Source organism: Oncorhynchus clarkii, chromosome 2, assembly GCF_045791955.1.
Source record: "Oncorhynchus clarkii lewisi isolate Uvic-CL-2024 chromosome 2, UVic_Ocla_1.0, whole genome shotgun sequence".
NCBI classification, from domain to species: Eukaryota; Metazoa; Chordata; class Actinopteri; order Salmoniformes; family Salmonidae; genus Oncorhynchus; species Oncorhynchus clarkii.
This window is the reverse complement of record NC_092148.1, coordinates 7,969,934-7,990,378: the sequence shown is the minus strand read 5'-3', so window position 1 is coordinate 7,990,378 and position 20,445 is coordinate 7,969,934. Positions and strand designations below refer to the sequence as shown.

At 44.8% G+C, this 20,445-nt stretch overlaps 1 protein-coding gene across 1 annotated transcript in view; it reads right to left on the bottom strand.

Moving 5' to 3' along the window:
* Nucleotides 1-1,259: 1,259 nt before the first annotated feature.
* Nucleotides 1,260-20,445, bottom strand: part of LOC139420353 (collagen alpha-1(VI) chain-like) — a 38,958-nt gene continuing 19,772 nt past the window's right edge. The window contains exons 12-35 of the mRNA XM_071170364.1: nucleotides 20,299-20,325; nucleotides 20,109-20,135; nucleotides 19,920-19,964; nucleotides 18,819-18,872; nucleotides 17,709-17,771; nucleotides 17,554-17,616; nucleotides 17,364-17,417; nucleotides 17,194-17,229; nucleotides 16,135-16,260; nucleotides 15,895-15,957; nucleotides 15,728-15,790; nucleotides 15,596-15,646; nucleotides 15,410-15,445; nucleotides 11,687-11,749; nucleotides 11,486-11,551; nucleotides 11,269-11,304; nucleotides 10,582-10,618; nucleotides 3,754-3,762; nucleotides 3,085-3,218; nucleotides 2,893-2,999; nucleotides 2,604-2,790; nucleotides 2,239-2,410; nucleotides 2,052-2,081; nucleotides 1,260-1,883 (exon numbers count right to left, since the gene is read on the bottom strand). Of these exons, the coding sequence (XP_071026465.1) occupies nucleotides 1,276-1,883; nucleotides 2,052-2,081; nucleotides 2,239-2,410; nucleotides 2,604-2,790; nucleotides 2,893-2,999; nucleotides 3,085-3,218; nucleotides 3,754-3,762; nucleotides 10,582-10,618; nucleotides 11,269-11,304; nucleotides 11,486-11,551; nucleotides 11,687-11,749; nucleotides 15,410-15,445; nucleotides 15,596-15,646; nucleotides 15,728-15,790; nucleotides 15,895-15,957; nucleotides 16,135-16,260; nucleotides 17,194-17,229; nucleotides 17,364-17,417; nucleotides 17,554-17,616; nucleotides 17,709-17,771; nucleotides 18,819-18,872; nucleotides 19,920-19,964; nucleotides 20,109-20,135; nucleotides 20,299-20,325 (2,157 nt within the window). The 3' untranslated portion in view covers nucleotides 1,260-1,275. The remainder of the gene's footprint in view (nucleotides 1,884-2,051; nucleotides 2,082-2,238; nucleotides 2,411-2,603; nucleotides 2,791-2,892; nucleotides 3,000-3,084; nucleotides 3,219-3,753; nucleotides 3,763-10,581; nucleotides 10,619-11,268; nucleotides 11,305-11,485; nucleotides 11,552-11,686; nucleotides 11,750-15,409; nucleotides 15,446-15,595; nucleotides 15,647-15,727; nucleotides 15,791-15,894; nucleotides 15,958-16,134; nucleotides 16,261-17,193; nucleotides 17,230-17,363; nucleotides 17,418-17,553; nucleotides 17,617-17,708; nucleotides 17,772-18,818; nucleotides 18,873-19,919; nucleotides 19,965-20,108; nucleotides 20,136-20,298; nucleotides 20,326-20,445) is intronic.

Here is a 20,445-nt window from a genome sequence, read left to right as displayed (position 1 = left end):
ACAGATTCATTTTCACAGTAACAAAACATAGCTATATAAAATAAAACGTTTTCATGATCCCTGCTTCTTATTATTCTCAGAGTACAGTTGGAGCCAGATATACTAAATACATGCTATTTCATAAGGGAATGAATGAGTACACTGATTGGCATCTGGGATTTCAAACAGCTGAATTTCTAACTCTGTCCATGGTGCTGAAGTTGGGTACATCCAGAGGCCAGTAGCCCAACACCCTCAGATAAGTACGGAGTACAAGGGGAAGCCTAGTGTCTTTTTGGACCGATCTGTAAAAGGTCCTTCTACAACAACTATGTCCTGCCCTGACCTGAGATATCTCTGTTTTGTTTATATTTTGGTTAGGTCAGGGTGTGACTAGGGAGGGTACGCTAGTTTTTGTATGTCTAGGGTTTTTGTAGGTCTAGGTGATTTGTATGTCTATGGTGGCCTGATATGGTTCCCAATCAGCGGCAGCTGTTTATCATTGTCTCTGATTGAGGATCATATTTAGGTAGCCATTTCCCTTTGGTGTTTGTGGGATCTTGTCTACAATTAGGTGCCTGTGTGCACACTAGTAGCGGTTCGGTTGGTTATTTGTTGTTTTGTTTCGGTGAGTTTCAGTTGATTACATATATGTGGAACTCTATTCACGCTGCGCCTTGGTCCGATCCTTATAACGAACGTTGCAAACTATCACTAATCACTATGTAGAACAGAATAGCAGTATTTTCTAAGTGTGTGTTAGAGCTCCTCTACTCAGCCCTCTTTTCTCAACACTCCAACACTGCCCTCTAGTGCATTTTATTGGCATGTCTGGGTAATTCTTTAACTAAATGGCCCTGCATATATTTGAAAATAATAGATTGTATTGTATTCAGAATTAGCTAGTTAGTTTGTCCAATATTTTATTTGTCAAGACCTCCAGAAAATTTGAGCAAAAGAAAACTGTTCATCTTATCATCAAACTTACAGCGTAACGTTTATTCATCTACCCAAGTGCTTCTTATGACAAACATATTCATTTTATTTCACATGAAAAGCAGGAGGCCCTCAAAGGCATAAGGAAAACACAAAAGTATAAAATGTGCACCATATCTATCTAATTTCTTAATGGCCTAATACATGGCACAACATGACAATTCATAGACAGTTCAGTAGTAGGGAGGTCTTTAAGAGCTTTTTAGCAGGGCTTAGAGAACAGAGAGAGCTTTACAGAGCTTCAGAAGAGCTGGAGAGCTTCAGAGAGCTTTAGAGAACTTCTGAGAGCTTTGGAGAGCTTCAGAGAGCTTTAGAGAGCTTTCTAGCCAGGCTCTGCATGACCACCCGTCTGGCCAGGTCACTGTACAGCGCCACTCGGTGGACACGACTATCCACGACGCGGTAATCAAACCCGTTCGCCTGTCCCGTCACCAGCTGGCACACGCCCGCCTCGTCAAAGCCCTCGCCCACAGTGACGGCCAGCAGCTGTGTGTTCTCTGCCAGAGCGGCGGCGGCGGCTCTGGGGATAGCAGCCCGGGCAGAGGCCACAGACCTGCCGTCCGTGAATACCACCACTTTCCTGGGGACAGCAGAGCGGCCCTCCCTCTGGAGGGTGGAGGTCAGGAAGGCCAGGGCAGCCGGTAAGTCGGTGGCCCCGTCCATGTAGAGCGTAGCTGCTAGCCCCGTTAGCACATCCTCAACCCTAGCAGTGAAGGGCACCTCCACTCTCTGCTGCTGCCCATCGCTGTACTGCATGACGGACAGGCGGAGCAGCCCTCCCCGGTCCTGTGACAGCAGTCTGGCGGCCATGTTCTCAACAAACTCTCTGGCTCTGTAGAAGTTGGCCTGGCCCACACTGGAGGAGCCGTCCAACATGAAGACTATGTCTGTAGCTTCCTGGAAGTTGGCTGGAGGAAGAGTAGACTATTTTAGAACAGCAGTTGGGGTTCAGATACATTTACATACATTCCACTAAATCTTTAAATTGCAGTACTAGGCTGAATGCTAAAAAAATTAATGTATTGTAATGTATAGGAAACTGTGACCATAAAAACAAGGGAGAGGAGCAGTCTTACCTGGACAGGTGTAATCAGGACATTTCTTATCTGTAAACACAACCCAGACCTTAGTTGAGAGCATAGGAACATAGCATGTAGCTAGCTCCTGATATTGTAAATTAGGGCTAGCCTGTACATAGACTACCTTAGCAGATGTAGCTAGCTCCAGATATTGTAAATTAGAGCTAGCCTGTACACAGTCTACCTTGGCAGATATAGCCAGTAACGTTGTTGAAGAAGGAGTCCTCCAGCAGTTGCACGTGGTCTGTAATCTTCAGGTAGAGTCCAGGTGAGGCTGTGCCCAGACAGGTGATCTCCTCCAGCATGGTGGCGTAGGACGCCCGTCTGAAGATGTCACCTATGCCAATGCCCACCACCTGAGGAGCCAAGATGGAGGACATACTGAGGCTTTGCCACAAAATGGCAGACTTGGAGGAGAGAGAGATGGTTCTCTTTATGTCTAATGAAATGAACCCTTGGTCCTGACATCATCTCTTCACCCCCAACCTATACATGTCCTTCAGCCCACTCTCCCCCATCCCATTGCCCAGTCCCATTGACATCCCTCACCCTTATATTGGGCACAGAGCAGAGGGAGGACAGCGGTTTGGCGTCCCGGCGGGTGTCCGACCGTCCGTCTGTCAAGACTATGGCCACCTTTCGGTCCAGCTGGGAGCTGCCGAATGCCTGCCGGGCGAAATCCAGCGCCTCTCCCGTGTACGTACCACCGGCAATCCAGCGCATGTTTCTCACCGAGCTGCAAGTATGGGACATCAAACACAACAGTTAGTCAGTCAGTCAGTCAACTGATATCAGGTAACTGCTGTACTTTGGACTTTTGACTCTTATCTGGTCGGACCTTTTGAGCTGTGCTACTGTGGTGATCTTGGGGTCCTCCATAGATACCAGCTCCTGGGTGCCGTCATGGCTGTACTGAACTACACCCACTCGTGATCCTAGCTCCTTCTGCAAACAGAAACACACACAGAGAAACAACATTTAGTTAAGGCCCCTCTCTCACCCAGGGAAGTCAGGACAAATGTTCACCCACCTTGTCTTTGCTGAACTTGGTAATCTTGTTGATGATTCGAATTATAAACTCTTTTTCCAGGGTGAAGTTCTGCAGCCCAACACTCTCTGAACTGTCCAGTACAAAGAGTAGCTTCACCGGACCACACTCACACACTGTGAATGCCAGTTACATTGTCATTATAATAATATCATGATATATTCTGAGCATCATACACCATATGAATAGTACAGATGAAGGATCTTTATTTGATCACTCTTTTGTTGCTGAAAAATGTCCTGCACAGCAGGAAATGCAAACTTGTAGTGTGTCCGAGGTTTAAAAAAGCTTCTAAAGTTTGTAATTTACACTTTAGAATGTCAGACTTGATTTGCCCTAATGAAAAATGTATCAACTCCTACAAAAAAATCCCAGTTAACTATAATCCACATATTAATTCACATTCCCTGTTGCTGCAGGATTATTTCCTTGCTGTAGCAAACTGTCTCAAATTAAAATCGTACATCTGTATATCTATGTGACTATTTACAATACATGCTGTGGATGTAATTTGGTGCCTCTCAGAGTCTCTCACTGGCATACAGAGTGAAATTGAATCTTGAAAATTGAAACTGAAGGTCATGCAAGGATGTAAAATAATGCCATGTGTAACTGTTAAGCGCTAAAACTTTGTATGGTCCAGGAACTTACCACAGCATGCTACAAGAGAAAAACAAAGACATTACATCAAGATCCACCCTGATTCATATCTTAATCACAGCCCCATCATTTATAGTTTTTTTTTTTTTACTATCACTAAAATCCTTTTGTCCAATCTGTAGTCACATTTTCAAAACTCTAAACACGATTAGCACAACATCTGTCTGTTGTGGACCATACCAATAACACAATTCATGTTGTTTTCACAGAATATTCAGTCAATTAACACATTTCTAAAATGCTTACACTTTCTTTACATACAAGCTTACCCAATACCATAATGAGGGATCTTTCTTGTCTTATTTATAAATGCTTGCACACTATATGCCAGAAATGAACGTAATTTATGTAGACGAGGCAGGGTTTAACCTGGGAAAAACACGTCTGTGGGGAAGAAAGGTCATCGGGAAAAGGGCCACCGTTGATGTCCCGGGTCAGAGAGGAGCAAATATCACAATGTGTCCTGCAATCTCTCTGGTTCGGTCCTGCAGAAATGCCATATTGGTCCCTACAACACTGAGCTCCTTCTTCTGTTTTTAGATGACCTCCACAAACAACTGGTGCCAGAAGCAGAAAGGGAACAGGAGGGAGGAAACACTGAGAAATTATTTTCTGCCTGGAGGTGGAAAGTGTATGATCAATGGCCACATGACCGTGATCTTGCAGAGTTACTCCACCTCAAGAATTGCATTTGGTGAAAGGCTCGGAACACACATACTCATTCAAGCAAATGAGAAATAAGTGCACTCAGGCTATCCGGAAGGCCAACGTTAGTTACTTTAAGGAGCAGTTCTCTCTCTGTGGGTCTAGCCCCAAAAAGTTCTGGAAAACGGTTAAAGACCTGGAGAATAAACCCTCCTCCTCACAACTGCCCATGTTCCTTAAAGTTTATGATATGGTTGTTACTGACAAGAAGCACATGGCTGAGCTCTTTAATCACCACTTCGTTAGGTCGGGATTCCTATTTGACTCAGCCACGCCTCCTTGCCCGTCCAACATTTCCTCATCTCCCACCCCTTCTAATGTGGCTATCCCCGATGCTTCGCCCTCTTTTTCCTCTGCCCTGCAACAAAGTTTCTCCCTGCAGGCAGTCACTGAGTCAAAGGTGCTAAAGAAGCTCCTGAAACTTGACCTAAAAAAAACACCTAGGTCAGATGGTTTAGACCCTTTCTTATTTTAAGTTGCTACCTCTATCATCGCCAAGCCTATCTCCAACCTTTTTAACCTTTCTGGGGAGGATCCCCTTGCTTGGAAGGCAGCTATGGTTTGTTCTTTATTTAAAGGGGAGATCAAGCTGATCCTAACTGTTATAGGCATATTTCTATTTTGCCCTGTTTATCAAAAGTGTTGGAAAAACTTGTCAATAATCAACTGACTGACTTTCTTGATGTCTATATTATTCTCTCAGGTATGCAATCTGGTTTCTGCTCAGGTTATGGATGTATCACTGTAACATTAAAGGTCCTCAATGATGCCACCATTGCCCTTGATTCTAAGCAATGTTGTAATGCTATTTTTATTGACTAGGCCAAAGCTTTGATATGGTAGACCATTCCATTCTTGGGAGTATTGGTGTCTCTGAGGGGTCTTTGGCCTGGTTTACTAACTATCTCTCTCAAAGAGTGCAGTGTATAAAGTCAGAAAATCTGCTGTCTCAGCCACTGTCTGTCACCAAGGAAGTACCCCAAGGCTCAATCCTAGGCCCCACGCTCTTCTCAATTTACATCAACAACATAGCTCAGGCAGTAGGAAGCTCTCTCATCCATTTCTATGCAGATGATACAGTCTTATACTCAGCTGGCCCCTCCCCAGATTTTGTGTTAAATGCTCTACAACAAAGCTTTCTTAGTGTCCAACAAGATTTCTCCAACATTAACCTGGTTCTGAACACCTCCAAACAAAGGGCATGTGGTTTGGTAAGAAGAATGCCCGTCTCCCCACAGGTGTGATTACTACCTCTGAGGGTTTAGAGCTTGAGGTAGTTACCTCATACAAGTACTTGGGAGTATGGCTAGACGGTACATTGTCCTTCTCTCAGCACATATCAAAGCTGCAGACTAAAGTTCAATCTAGACTTGGTTTCCTCTATCGTAATCACTCATCTTTCACCCAAACTAACCCTGACTCAGATGACCATCCAACCCATGCTAGATTACGGAGACATCATTTATAGATCGGCAGGTAAGGGTGCTCTCGAGTGGCTAGATGTGCTTTACCATTCGGCCATCAGATTTGCCACCAATGCTCCTTATAGGACACATCACTGCACTCTATACTCCTCTGTAAACTGGTCATCTCTGTATACCCGTCGCAAGACCCACTGGTTGATGCTTGTTCATAAAACCCTCTTGGACCTCACTCCCTCCTATCTGAAATATCTACTGCAGCCCTCATCCTCCACATACAACCCCCGTTCTGACAGTCACATTATGTTAAAGGTCCCCAAAGCACACACATCCCTGGGTCCCTCGTCTTTTCAGTTCGCTGCAACTAGCGACTGGAACGAGCTGCAACAAACACTCAAACGGGACAGTATCTTCATTCAAAGACTCAGTCATGGACACTCTTACTGACAGTTGTGGCTGCTTTGCGTGATGTATTGTTGTCTCTACCTCCTTGCCCTTTGTGCTGTTGTCTGTGCCCAATAGCATTTTTGTTGCTGCCTTGCTATGTTGTTGTCTTAGGGCTCTCTTTATGTAGTGTTGTCTCGTCGTGATGTGTTTGTTAATCCCAGCCCCCGTCCCCGCAGGAGGCCTTTTGCCTTTTGGTTGGCCGTCATTGTAAATAAGAATTTGTTCTTAACTGACTTGCCTAGTTAAATAAAGGTTAAATAAAAAAATTACAAATTGAAGTGACCAAATGTCCCTCCTGGATGCAATGGATGCTGGCTGCAGAGACTTCTCAGCTGAAGACTGCCAGGGGTGGATGAGGCATGACAAGCGTTTCTATCCAAGGTACAGAGACTTCTCAGCTGAAGACTGCCAGGGGTGGATAAGGCAGGCCAAGCGTTACTATCCAAGGTGCATAGCGAGAGATGACATAAGATGTGATGTGGACGAGAACATGTGTCTAAATGCTGAAGATGGTATAGATTAGAACAGAACGGGGCATTGTATGTTGAATGTGTTGTTGAACCAAAGGCCATGTATGTTGGATGTGTTGTTGAACCAAAGGCCATGTATGTTGGATGTGTTGTTGAACCAAAGGCCATGTATGTTGGATGTGTTGTTGAACCAAAGGCCATGTATGTTGGATGTGTTGTTGAACCAAAGGCCATGTATGTTGGATGTGTTGTTGAACCAAAGGCCATGTATGTTGGATGTGTTGTTGAACCAAAGGCCATGTATGTTGGATGTGTTGTTGAACCAAAGGCCATGTATGTTGGATGTGTTGTTGAACCAAAGGCCATGTATGTTGGATGTGTTGTTGAACCAAAGGCCATGTATGTTGGATGTGTTGTTGAACCAAAGGCCATGTATGTTGGATGTGTTGTTGAACCAAAGGCCATGTATGTTGGATGTGTTGTTGAACCAAAGGCCATGTATGTTGGATGTGTTGTTGAACCAAAGGCCATGTATGTTGGATGTGTTGTTGAACCAAAGGCCATGTATGTTGGATGTGTTGTTGAACCAAAGGCCATGTATGTTGGATGTGTTGTTGAACCAAAGGCCATGTATGTTGGATGTGTTGTTGAACCAAAGGCCATGTATGTTGGATGTGTTGTTGAACCAAAGGCCATGTATGTTGGAGGTGTTGTTGAACCAAAGGCCATGTATGTTGGATGTGTTGTTGAACCAAAGGCCATGTATGTTGGATGTGTTGTTGAACCAAAGGCCATGTGTGTTGGAAGTGTTGTTGATCCAAAGGTCATGTATGTTGGATGTGTTGTTGAACCAAAGGCCATGTATGTTGGATGTGTTGTTGAACCAAAGGCCATGTATGTTGGATGTGTTGTTGAACCAAAGGTCATGTATGTTGGATGTGTTGTTGATCACTGGTAGTAATTTCATGTTGCTAATAAAGCTTTTACTGCAGCAATTCTGTCACTTACTATTTTTTTCTACTTTACATTCTATGAAGTAAAGATAACTCATTCACTTTTAGATAGTATGTTGCCAAAAATGCACACAATCGACACTCAACCAAAACATGTAGAGTGGTTTACAGTAAGAGGAAACTGAATGATAAAAACAATGGATTTCATATTGTCTAATGTCTGCAGGTAGAACTGAAACATGAAAAGTAATACAGTTTTTGTAATGCCATTAACTGTTAGTATTTTGAAAGTCATTGTGTTCTGATTGACTATACGTTCCTCTTGGATAGAAAACATGTGTTTTGACAGAATGATTAGATACTGTATTGAGTCGGGTTTGCCGTGCTTTGATAGAGTTAGTGTATGTACAGTAGAGAAAGGTTTTTTTGCATTTTGAAATGTAGAGTTGGTATTTAATGAACAAAATGTTGTTTTGAGCAGAAAATGTACTATTTGGCTAATTGTGTGATGTAGGTGTGTTGCTGTCTTAAGAGTTAATAATCTTAAGTATAAGTAAATGCTTTTTAGCAATTGTAAAAAACTTTAAAAACACTTGCATTCCAAACATACACAACAAGCACTGAACTACAGAGTTCTTATAGCTACATTACATCCACAGCTGCCGCCACAATTCGTGTGTCCCTGAGTCTGTGTGTGTGCCTGCATATGTGTGTGTAAGTGAGTGTGTTCGAGTGTGCGTGCCTGCCTGCCTGCTCGTGTGTGTTTAAGTGATTGCATATGTGTGTGTAAGTGAGTGTGTTCGAGTGTGTGTGCGTGCCTGCGTGTGTGTGTTTAAGTGATTGCGTGTGTTTGTGTAAGTGAGTGTGTTCGAGTGTGTGTGCGTGCCTGCCTGCCTGCCTGCCTGCCTGCGTGTGTGTTTAAATGATTGCGTGTGTGTGTGTAAGTGAGTGTGTTCGAGTGTGTGTGCGTGCCTGCCTGCCTGCGCGTGTGTGTTTAAGTGATTGCATATGTGTGTGTAAGTGAGTGTGTTAGAGTGTGTGTACGTGCCTGCGTGTGTGTGTTTAAGTGATTGCGCGTGTGTGTTTAAGTGATTGCATTTGTGTGAGTAAGTGAGTGTGTTCGAGTGTGTGTGCGCTCCTGCCTGCCTGCGTGTGTGTGTTTAAGTGATTGCGTGTGTGTGTTTAAGTGATTGCATTTGTGTGAGTAAGTGAGTGTGTTCGTGTGTGTGTGCGTGCGTGCCATCCTGCCTGCATGTGTGTGTTTAAGTGATTGCGTGTGTGTGTTTAAGTGATTGCATATGTGTATGTAGGTGAGTGTGTTCGAGTGTGTGTGTGTGCCTTCCTGCCTGCGTGTGTGTGTTTAAGTGATTGCCTGTGTGTGTGTGAGTGTGTTCGAGAGTGTGTGTGTGCCTTCCTGCGTGTGTGTGTTTAAGTGATTGCGTGTGTGTGTGTAGGTGAGTGTGTTCGAGAGTGTGTGTGCCTTCCTGCCTGCGTGTGTGTGTTTAAGTGATTGCCTGTGTGTGTGTAGGTGAGTGTGTTCGAGTGTGTGTGCGTGCCTGCGTGTGTGTGTTTAAGTGTTTGCGTGTGTGTGTGTAGGTGAGTGTGTTCGAGAGTGTGTGTGTGCCTTCCTGCCTGCGTGTGTGTGTTTAAGTGATTGCCTGTGTGTGTGTAGGTGAGTGTGTTCGAGTGTGTGTGCGTGCCTGCGTGTGTGTGTTTAAGTGTTTGCGTGTGTTTGTGTAAGTGAGTGTGTTCGAGTGTGTGTGCGTGCCTGCCTGCCTGCGTGTGTGTGTTTAAGTGATTGCGTGTGTGTGTGTAAGTGAGTGTGTTCGAGTGTGTGTGCGTGCCTGCCTGCATGTGTGTGTTTAAGTGATTGCGTGTGTGTGTTTAAGTGATTGCATTTGTGTGAGTAAGTGAGTGTGTTCGAGTGTGTGTGCGTGCCTGCCTGCCTGCGCGTGTGTGTTTAAGTGATTGCATATGTGTGTGTAAGTGAGTGTGTTAGAGTGTGTGTGCGTGCCTGCGTGTGTGTGTTTAAGTGATTGCATGTGTGTGTGTAAGTGAGTGTGTTCGAGTGTGTGTGCGCTCCTGCCTGCCTGCGTGTGTGTGTTTAAGTGATTGCGTGTGTGTGTTTAAGTGATTGCATTTGTGTGAGTAAGTGAGTGTGTTCGTGTGTGTGTGCGTGCCTTCCTGCCTGCGTGTGTGTGTTTAAGTGATTGCCTGTGTGTATGTAGGTGAGTGTGTTCGAGAGTGTGTGTGTGCCTTCCTGCCTGCGTGTGTGTGTTTAAGTGATTGCCTGTGTGTATGTAGGTGAGTGTGTTCGAGAGTGTGTGTGTGCCTTCCTGCCTGCGTGTGTGTGTTTAAGTGATTGCCTGTGTGTGTGTAGGTGAGTGTGTTCGAGTGTGTGTGTGCCTTCCTGCGTGTGTGTGTTTAAGTGATTGCGTGTGTGTGTGTAGGTGAGTGTGTTCGAGTGTGTGTGTGCCTTCCTGCCTGCGTGTGTGTGTTTAAGTGATTGCGTGTGTGTTCGTTTGCATCTCTTTCACAAAGTTTGTCCCAAACTCAACCCAGGATAAATGATGCTTCAAATGAACTGTTTAGCTAGGAAGATAAACTGTGTATTAGTCATCTTTAAAGGAGACATGTTTAGATGACTAGTGCAGGGTACATTTCTAACAGTAGAGGTTGGGACTGTGTTCAGGCTCACTGATACGTCTTCTAAATCTATGTTGAGTAAACTTATGTTTCACTAAAGGAACATGTTCGGCACAGCACAATGTTCATCTGGAAAATAACCAGTATGACTGAATTTTGAGCACTCGATATACTTACAGCAGAGTTTCTGAATGACCTCCAGGATCTCACATTCCTGAGACAGGAAGATAAATGCATTACAGGGAGATTTAGGAGAATCTTGTGACTGTCCATTTCCATATATATATATATATATAATATGTGTGTGTGTGTGTGTGTGTGTGTGTGTGTGTGTGCGTGCGTGCGTGCGTGCGAACATGTGTGTGTGTGCGTGCGTGCGTACGTACATGCGTGCGCGTGTGTGTGCGTGCGTGCGTGCGTGCATGCGTGCATGTGTGTGTGTGTGTGCGTGCGTGCATACGTGTGTGTGTGTGTGTGCATACGTACGCACGTACATGTGTGTGTGTGTGTGCGTGCATACATGTGTGTGTGTGTCTGTGACTGTTATGTACGTGAGTGAAATATACACAGTTGTCATTCAGTGTAACCAGTGTTGACTGCTGACCTGTTTGACACAAAACACGATGACAAAGTTTAATACACTGTGACTGAGGAACAGAGGTCACTTTTTTACCTCTGACCAACCTCATCAAACCAGCCCACCCTACACTCGCCCATCCCTACGAGCTCCAAGTCCCAACCCAATCCAAGTCTCAACTCTTATTCCTGCACTCCCCCATTACACACACACAGTGATGAAAAGTGTGTTGGACTTTGGCTCCTTCCCATCACCCACAATTGCTCCATTATTTAAGAGTTACTCACGTCTGCCCCAGGATGGCCCACTGGGCCTGGTGATCCCTGTAGGGAAGGACATGAAGCCATGAGTCAGATAGCAGATTTTCGTTGGTACTTAGTAGGTACTACTTAACATATTCATACAGCACAGGTCATGATAAAAGTCGAAAAATATGTTAACTATGTATTCAGAGCTGTGGTTCTGTAATATTTACTGTGAACTCAATGTTGTTGTGGAACTTACATTCTCTCCTGTGAGACCAGGGTATCCTTTTGGCCCCTGGGGTCCTCCCCGACCTGGCTGGTCGTTCTGTGGAATCAATAAGGAAGGAGTATGAATGAGCAAACAGGTATTAGCTATGCTAGGCTAGGCAACTTATACCATACGGAGATGGCAGAGGTGGCAGTGGACAGTGCTGAACTCTTTAATCTAAGGTCAACTTACATCATCACCGCGATCACCTGGCAGGCCGACATCACCCTTCAGCCCTGTGAATCCCCTGATGCCCTATGAGAGATAGAGAGAAAGAAAGAGAGAGAGAGAGAGAGAGAGAGACAGAGAGACAGAGAGACAGAGACGGTTAGTGGCTTGTGCTTCTAGTTCCGACCGTGCAGTAATATCTAACAAGTAATCCAACAATTTCACAATAACTACCTTATGCACACAAGTGTAAGGGAATGAATAAGAATATGTCATATAAACATATGGATGGGCGATGGCCAAACGGCATAGGCAAGATGCAGTAGATATAGAGTACAGTATATACATTTGAGATGAGTAATGTAGGGTATGTAAACATTATATAAAGTGGCATTGTTTAAAGTGACTAGTGATACATTTATTACATCTAATTTTTAATTATTAAAGTGGCTATAGATTTGAGTCAGTATGTTGGCAGCAGCCACGCTGTTGCGCCTTCTTCACCACGCTGTCTGTGTGGGTGGACCAATTCAGTTTGTCTGTGATGTGTACGCAGAGGAACTTAAAACTTTCCACCTTCTCCACTACTGTCCCGTCGATGTGGATAGGGGGGTGCTCCCTCTGCTGTTTCCTAAAGTCCACAATCATCTCCTTTGTTTTGTGGACGTTGAGTGTGAGGTTATTTTCCTGACACCACAATCCGAGGGCCCTCACCTCCTCCCTGTAGGCCGTCTCATCGTTGTTGGTAATCAAGCCTACCACTGTCGTCTGCAAACTTGATGATTGAGTCAGAGGTGTGTATGGCCACGCAGTCATGGGTGAACAGGGAGTACAGGAGAGGGCTGAGAACGCACCGTTGTGGTTACCAAGTGTTGAGGATCAGCGGGGTGGAGATGTTGTTTCCTACCCTAACCCCCTGGGGGAGGCCCGTCAGAAAGTCCAGGACCCAGTTGCACAGGGCGGGGTCGAGACCCTGGGTGAACAGCATTCTTACATAGGTATTCCTCTTGTCCAGATGGGTTAGGGCAGTGTGCAGTGTGATTGCGTCGTCTGTGGATCTATTGGGGTGGTAAGCAAATTGAAGTAGGTCTAGGGTGTCAGGTAGGGTGGAGGTGATATGATTCTTGACTAGTCTCTCAAAGCACTTCATGATGACGGAAGTGAGTGCTACGGGGCGATAGTAATTTAGCTCAGTTACCTTCACTTTCTTGGGAACAGGAATAATGGTGGCCCTCTTGAAGCATATGGGAACAGCAGATTGGGATAAGGATTGATTGAATATGTCTGTAAACACACCAGCCAGCTGGTCTGCGCATGCTCTGAGGACACGGCTAGGGATGCCATCTGGGCCAGCAGCCTTGCAGGGGTTAACACGTTTAAATGCTTTACTCACATTGGCTGCGGTGAAGGAGAGCAATCAGATTTTGGTAGCGGGCCTTGTCAGTGGCACTGTATTTTCCTCAAAGCGAGCAAAGAAGTTGTTTAGTTTGTCTGGGAGCAAGACGTCGGTGTCCGGGGCTGGTTTTATTTTTGTCATCCATGATTGACTGTAGACCCTGCCACATATGTCTCATGTCTAAGCCATTGAATTGCGACTCCACTTTGTCTCTATACTGGCGCTTAGCTTGTTTGATTGCCTTGCGGAGGGAATAGCTACACTGTTTGTATTTGGTCATGTTTCCGGTCGCCTTGCCATGATTAAAAGCAGTGGTTTGCGCTTTCAGTTTTGCGTGAATGCTGCCATCAATCCATGGTTTCTGGTTGGGGAAGGTTTTAATAGTGGGTACATCATCACCGATGCACTTGCTAATAAACTCGCTCACCGAATCAGACAGACAGACAGACAGACAGACAGACAGACAGACAGACAGACAGACAGACAGACAGACAGACAGACAGATAGACAGACAGACAGACCTTTAAACCTGCATGTCACACCCTGACCATAGTTTGCTTTGTATGTTTCTATGTTTTGGTTGGTCAGGGTGTGATCTGAGTGGGCATTGTATGTTACATGTCTAGTTTGTCTATTTCTATGTTTGGCCTGATATGGTTCTCAATCAGAGGCAGGTGTTAGTCATTGTCTCTGATTGGGAACCATATTTAGGTAGCCTGTTTGGTGTTGGGTTTTTGTGGGTGATTGTTCCTGTCTCTGTGTTTGCACCAGATAGGGCTGTTTTAGGTTTTTTCACATTTCTTGTTTTGTTAGTTTATTCATGTATAGTGTCTATATTAAAGAACCATGAATAACCACCATGCTGCGTTTTGGTCCGCCTCTCCTTCACCTCAAGAAAATCGTTACACTGCAGGTCCTCTCAGACCAGGGTATCCAGACAGACAGACATTTAAACCTGCAGGTCCTCTCAGACCTGGGTAGATAGACAGACAGACAGACCTTTAAACCTGCAGGTCCTCTCACACCAGGGTATCCAGACAGACAGACAGACAGACCTTTAAACCTGCAGGTCCTCTCAGACCAGGGTATCCAGACAGACAGACAGACCTTTAAACCTGCAGGTCCTCTCAGATCAGGGTATCCAGACAGACAGACAGACCATTAAACATGCAGGTCCTCTCAGACCAGGGTATATAGATAGAGACAGACAGACAGACCTTTGAACCTGCAGGTCCTCTCAGACCAGGGTATCCAGACAGACAGACAGACCTTTAAACCTGCAGGTCCTCTCAGACCTAGGTATATAGATAGAGAGAGATATAGAGACAGACAGACAGACCTTTAAACCTGCAGGTCCTCACAGACCAGGGTATCCAGACAGACTGACAGACAGACCTTTAAACCTGCAGGTCGTCTCAGACCAGGGTATCCAGAGAGACAGACAGACAGACAGACAGACAGACCTTTAAACCTGCAGGTCCTCTCAGACCAGGGTATCCAGACAGACAGACAGACAGACAGACCTTTAAACCTGCAGGTCCTCTCAGACCAGGGTATCCAGACAGACAGACAGACAGACAGACAGACCTTTAAACCTGCAGGTCCTCTCAGACCTGGGTATATAGATAGATAGACAGACAGACAGACAGACAGACCTTTAAACCTGCAGGTCCTCTCAGACCAGGGTATCCAGACAGACAGACAGACAGACAGACCTTTAAAACTGCAGGTCCTCTCAGACCAGGGTATCCAGACAGACAGACAGACCTATAAACCTGCAGGTCCTCTCAGACCAGGGTATCCAGACAGACAGACAGACAGACAGACCTTTAAACCTGCAGGTCCTCTCAGACCAGGGTATCCAGACAGACATACAGACAGATAGACAGACAGAACTTTAAACCTGCAGGTCCTCTCAGACCAGGGTATACAGACAGACAGAAAGACAGACAGAAAGACAGACAGACAGACCTTTAAACCTGCAGGTCCTCTCAGACCTGGGTACATAGATAGAGAGAGACAGACAGACAGACAGACGTTTAAACCTGCAGGTCCTCTCAGACCAGGGTATCCAGACAGACAGACAGACAGACCTTTAAACCTGCAGGTCCTCTCAGACCAGGGTATATAGATAGAGAGAGACAGAAAGAGAGACAGACAGACAGACCTTTAAACCTGCAGGTCCTCTCAGACCAGGGTATCCAGACAGACAGACCTTTAAACCTGCAGGTCCTCTCAGACCAGGGTATCCAGACAGACAGACAGACAGACAGACAGACAGACCTTTAAACCTGCAGGTCCTCTCAGACCAGGGTATCCAGACAGACAGATAGACAGACAGACAGACAGACCTTTAAACCTGCAGGTCCTCTCAGACCAGGGTATCCCTGTAAGAAGATGAAAGAAAAATCTGAAATAGGCAAATGAGGTCCATGGACATTTGTCCAGACAATGTTGATAAATCATACTTGTAACTAAGAATCAAAACATGAATGCCTACTTATTGCTCAGAAATTCACTGCTGAAGAAATACAGACCTGGAACCCTGGATATCCAGGTTGGCCTTCTCCCTGTGTTCCAGCATCACCCTGAAGAGAGAATCAATATAATATTGTGTATTCAGAATATTAGCCTCATGATAAATCAGATAAGCTCTTCAATACACTCACCCTTTTCCCAATGGGCCCTGCATCTCCTGGTGCTCCTGGAGGCCCCCTGGGGCCCTTAACACCCTGGGGGGAGAGACCCTGGTCAAAACATGCATTGTAGTTTGCATGTGTTACCACGTGGTACAGCTGTGTCATCATCGAAATCATTAAATGACTGGCCATCGTACCGCAGGCCCGTAAGGTCCCGGCTCTCCTCTGTACCCTTTGAGCCCAGACACTCCACTCAGACCCTTTCAGGGGGAAGAAATTAAGAGAGGGGGTGCGACAATGACTGGAGGTAAAACATCAACCTATATTTAGCAATAGCCCATGAGAGAGCTAGCCTGTTCCCCAAGAAGATGTTGGTGGAACCATATAAGAAAGAACAAGTGATCACACAGAGTAATAGAGGACCGAGGGACACTCACCTGTGAACCCACGTCTCCAGCCTGACCTTCATGACCCTGTGCTCCAGCAGAGCCTGTGTCCCCCGTCTCCCCTTGACCACCTCTTATTCCTGGAGCACCTCTCAGTCCCCTCTCTCCCCCTACACCCTTAAGAGAGACAAATAGGAAGAGAGAGGGAGAGAGAGTGTCATGTGTGCTCCCGCCTCTAGGTCACCAGGCTGCTCGTTAAGGCGCACACCTGTCACCATTATGCGCACCTGCGCATCGTCAGACTCACCTGGACTCCATCACTTCCTTTATTACCTGCCCTATATATGTCACTCCCTTTGGTTCCTTCCCCGGGCATCATTGTTTCTATTTCATGTCTGTGTGCTGTTTGTGTTTCTTGTTTTGTTTTTAGTTGTATGTATTTATTAAACAACAAACTCCCTGAACTTGCTTCCTGACTCTCAGCACACGTCGTTACAGAGAGAGAGAGGTCACCAGCTTGGATGTGAACAGCATTGTTCAGCTAAACAGCAACTTCCCATCGGTCAACAAGGCCATTTTACCATAATGTAAACATCAAATAAAGGGTTTACAAAAGCTAAACCAACTTTTTTGATTCATTATATACTAATGTGTTTTCTTTTACATTGATACAACTATTTAATTCAGCCATTTAGTCAATGTAGAGCAGGGATCATTAACTAGATTTCTTGAGCAGATTGTCGGGTGGACCGGAGCATAGTTACAAATAGAAAGCAAATTGACCTCAAGAAGCCCTGCTTACATTTGTATTCAATCACGTTTCTCTCTATTATGCGTGTGAATACTTGGGAACAGATTTCTTAAATTCCCTTGGAGCTGATTTCCTGTTGTCCAACAATAAAACATAATCAGATGTCACTTATGTTTTAGAAAACTTGGGGGGTCAAATAAAACCACCCCCGGGCCAAATTCGGCCCATGCGCCATCAGTTGGGGTACCCTGATGTTCAGTGATCTAGTAAGATATGTGTCTTCCTGTGTCAGATTATGTGGACAGTGTTCGTCCTGGTCCGGGTGTTGTATTGATTCTAGAACTAGCTGAGTTCCAAACCTCTGTGCCTGGCGCTCCAGACGGTCCAAAGTCCCCCTGTAAAACACAGAAAGGTGGACAGGTGCCTGAGGTCATGTCCAAATGTTATTGGTTATGGCATCATTTTTCCATTCAACTATAAAAAATACACTTATACATTTGGGCGTTTATCACAACTGGCACAACTTTACTTCGTCTCCTTGGTCACCCTTATTTCCAGGTCCTCCGATTGGTCCAGGCTCCCCCTACAGACACAGATGAAACAATACAGCCACACAGAAAAGCTATCCTGTGTGATAGATGGATGGATGATTGAATGATCAAATTATTGATTAATTGATTGATTTGATTAGTTGATAAAGCAATAAATTGATTGATTACCTTGGCTCCGTTGGCTCCAGACACTCCAGGAACCCCTGGCTCCCCAGGTGTTCCCATCTCTCCCTGTGGACAGGAAGGACAAATAGAAACTTAAGTCACTCACACATTAAATAATGCAGAACAGACAATTAAGGTGCTGGGTATGACAGAGTTACCTTTTGTCCAGGTAATCCATAAGATCCTTCATCTCCTTTCTGCCCCAGAGGACCTGGCTCCCCCTATCAGAGGAAACAGTCATTACCAACATCAACCAGTCTGAACTTAAATATGAATACTTTAGATCAGAGGAAACAGTCATTACCAACATCAACCAGTCTGAACTTAAACATGAATACTTCAGATATAACTAACAGCATGAATCTACTATTTATCTAGTATTATTCTATCCAAGTGGGTGACTGGTAAAGACTCCCAAACAAATAAACTCCCACTCATACCCCAATCAGATATAAACAAACAAAAGGATTGTTCTTATCCGCCTGGCTAATTACCCCAACCATGGCAGAAAAAACACACTCAAAATAACCCTGTCTCATCTTCTGATTTTGTTTGAACTGAATTGCTTTCAACCGCAGAATGAAGCACACCTGCTTTAACAGCAAAAAGGGAATGACTATGAAGTCTGCTGAGGACAGAGTTATGGGAATAATGTGTAGTATCGTAACTCCCTGTTTGCAGTACATGTCAGTCTACTGACTAACTCTGGCTCCTAGAGCGCTATTGGCTACCAAGTGGTTCTTGGCTGTGGGGAGAAAATTCTGGGAAATGATGAACGCTTGGTGTAACGCTCCCAGAGTTTCACTGTAACTAGTCTAGGAGGTCATGAATACAGTAAGCCGTGGTGTGTGCTTGTGTGTGTGGTGCGTGTAGTGTGTGTGTTGGTGTGTGTGGTGCGTGTAGTGTGTGTGTGTGGATGTGTGTGGTGCGTGTAGTGTGTGTGTGGGTTCGTGTGGTGAGTGTGGTGTGTGTGTGTGGGTTCGTGTGGTGCGTGTGTGGGTTCGTGTGGTGAGTGTGGTGAGTGTGTGGGTTTGTGTGGTGAGTGTGGTGAGTGTGGTGTGTGTGTGGGTGAGTGTGGTGCGTGTGTGGGTTCGTGTGGTGAGTGTAGTGTGTGTGTGGGTTTGAGTGGTGAGTGTGTGTGGGTGAGTGTGGTGCGTGTGTGGGTTTGTGTGGTGAGTGTGGTGTGTGTGTGTGGATGAGTGTGGTGCGTGTGTGGGTTTGTGTGGTGACTCTGGCTACGTGACCTTGCATCACTCCTATAGACTTACCTCTGCCCCCTCGTCTCCTTTACAACCAGGCAGGCCCATAACCCCAGAGTCTCCCTACAGAGAGAGAAAGAGAGAGGGCGACGTGGGAGTTTACTGCACATTTCATGGAATAACACAAACATGTGTGGCCTCACTGAAGGTTTCCAGAGAAACAGAACTCTCTAATGTACTTTGTAGTCTGGAACTACTACACAGTTTTTTTGCTCTGAAAAACATCTGCTCTGGTCTGAGAAACATGTCAAGGGATTCAGGACCCGGGGTGGAGTTGGAGGTGGGGGTGGGGACTGTCTTTACACTAAATCTTCAATTTGAATAAATTTTGGGGTAAATATTTTTTTATTATTTGACTTTTATTTATTTACATATATATTTTAAATATATATTTTTTTATTTCAGAAAAAACAGTGTACAGACAAAAAGTATCGAAACAGACAATGATAACATATGCTTATTAGTGATAACATAGTTTTATTAGTGAATTTACATAGATGAATATGACATTTTTCCATTAGCGCAATTCGATTTATGAAGTAAAATAGTTTTTCTTTATCCTTTTCATAGTTAAGGAACTTCCTGTCAAATCTCCCAGGGGGGGGGTCTAACGGGATGTGACCATGAGGCTTTAGTGCTGAACATTTAGTCTATAAAACACCTATATGAATCATCTGGCTCATATCCACCATACAGCACCTGGATCGGTTTTAAGCTAATTTTTTTGCCACCCTGTTATGCTCCATATAGTGCCTCACGGGGATGGACAAAAGTATTGCTCTGTACTGTATAATAGGTCCAGAGCCTATGGAAGAAGGTACAGGTGTTACATAATACTAACAGCCTTCAGCATGGGCTGAGACATCCTTCGTCTGTATTTCATTCTCATCTTGTTTTCGTCTCAACCCCTCTAATAATTCTGGAATATGGGTGTATATAAAGGGAGACCTGTGAGGGCGAAGCCTGCATCCCTGTTTAATTGGTCACTCACACTTTACGAGGCCTTGATAGCCTTGTTTTTCTGTTTGTAAGTTTACAGAGTGATACTCTTGTTAAACATTTAATAATGCAGGGGCTGTGTGTTGAGTAAGAGGTAGAAAACAAACAAACCACAAGGCCATCCTTCCCGTCCACTCCATCCGCTCCTTTCTCACCCTAGAAACACATGGGTCACATGACTTCATTCCCACCACTGCAACTGGTTGAATTGGTGAGTATGTGACAATGTGCATGACTGAATGGATGGATGGACACATAAATGAATGAATGAATGAATGATGCATAAGATCAACAACATACCTTTTGTCCAGATGGTCCTCTTGGACCCTGTAGGGCAAAATAACGTTTGAACATTTTGACAGCTGAACCTATGGCTGTTGGATGATTTGATGTGATGTATTCTTTGTTTACATTATATACGTATGTACTACAAGGTTTATAAACACTATTATAATCACTATTACTCTCCACAAAATCGATGAGAGCTTACTCTGTCACCAGTAGGACCACGGTCACCCTGTAGAGAAAGAGTGTGACGAATATCAGAGTTTAGCTTCTAAGCACTTAATACGGATCGGGACAGTTAAAATTCCTGGTGTTGGAAACACTGGGAACATATGGCATATTTCAATACAGT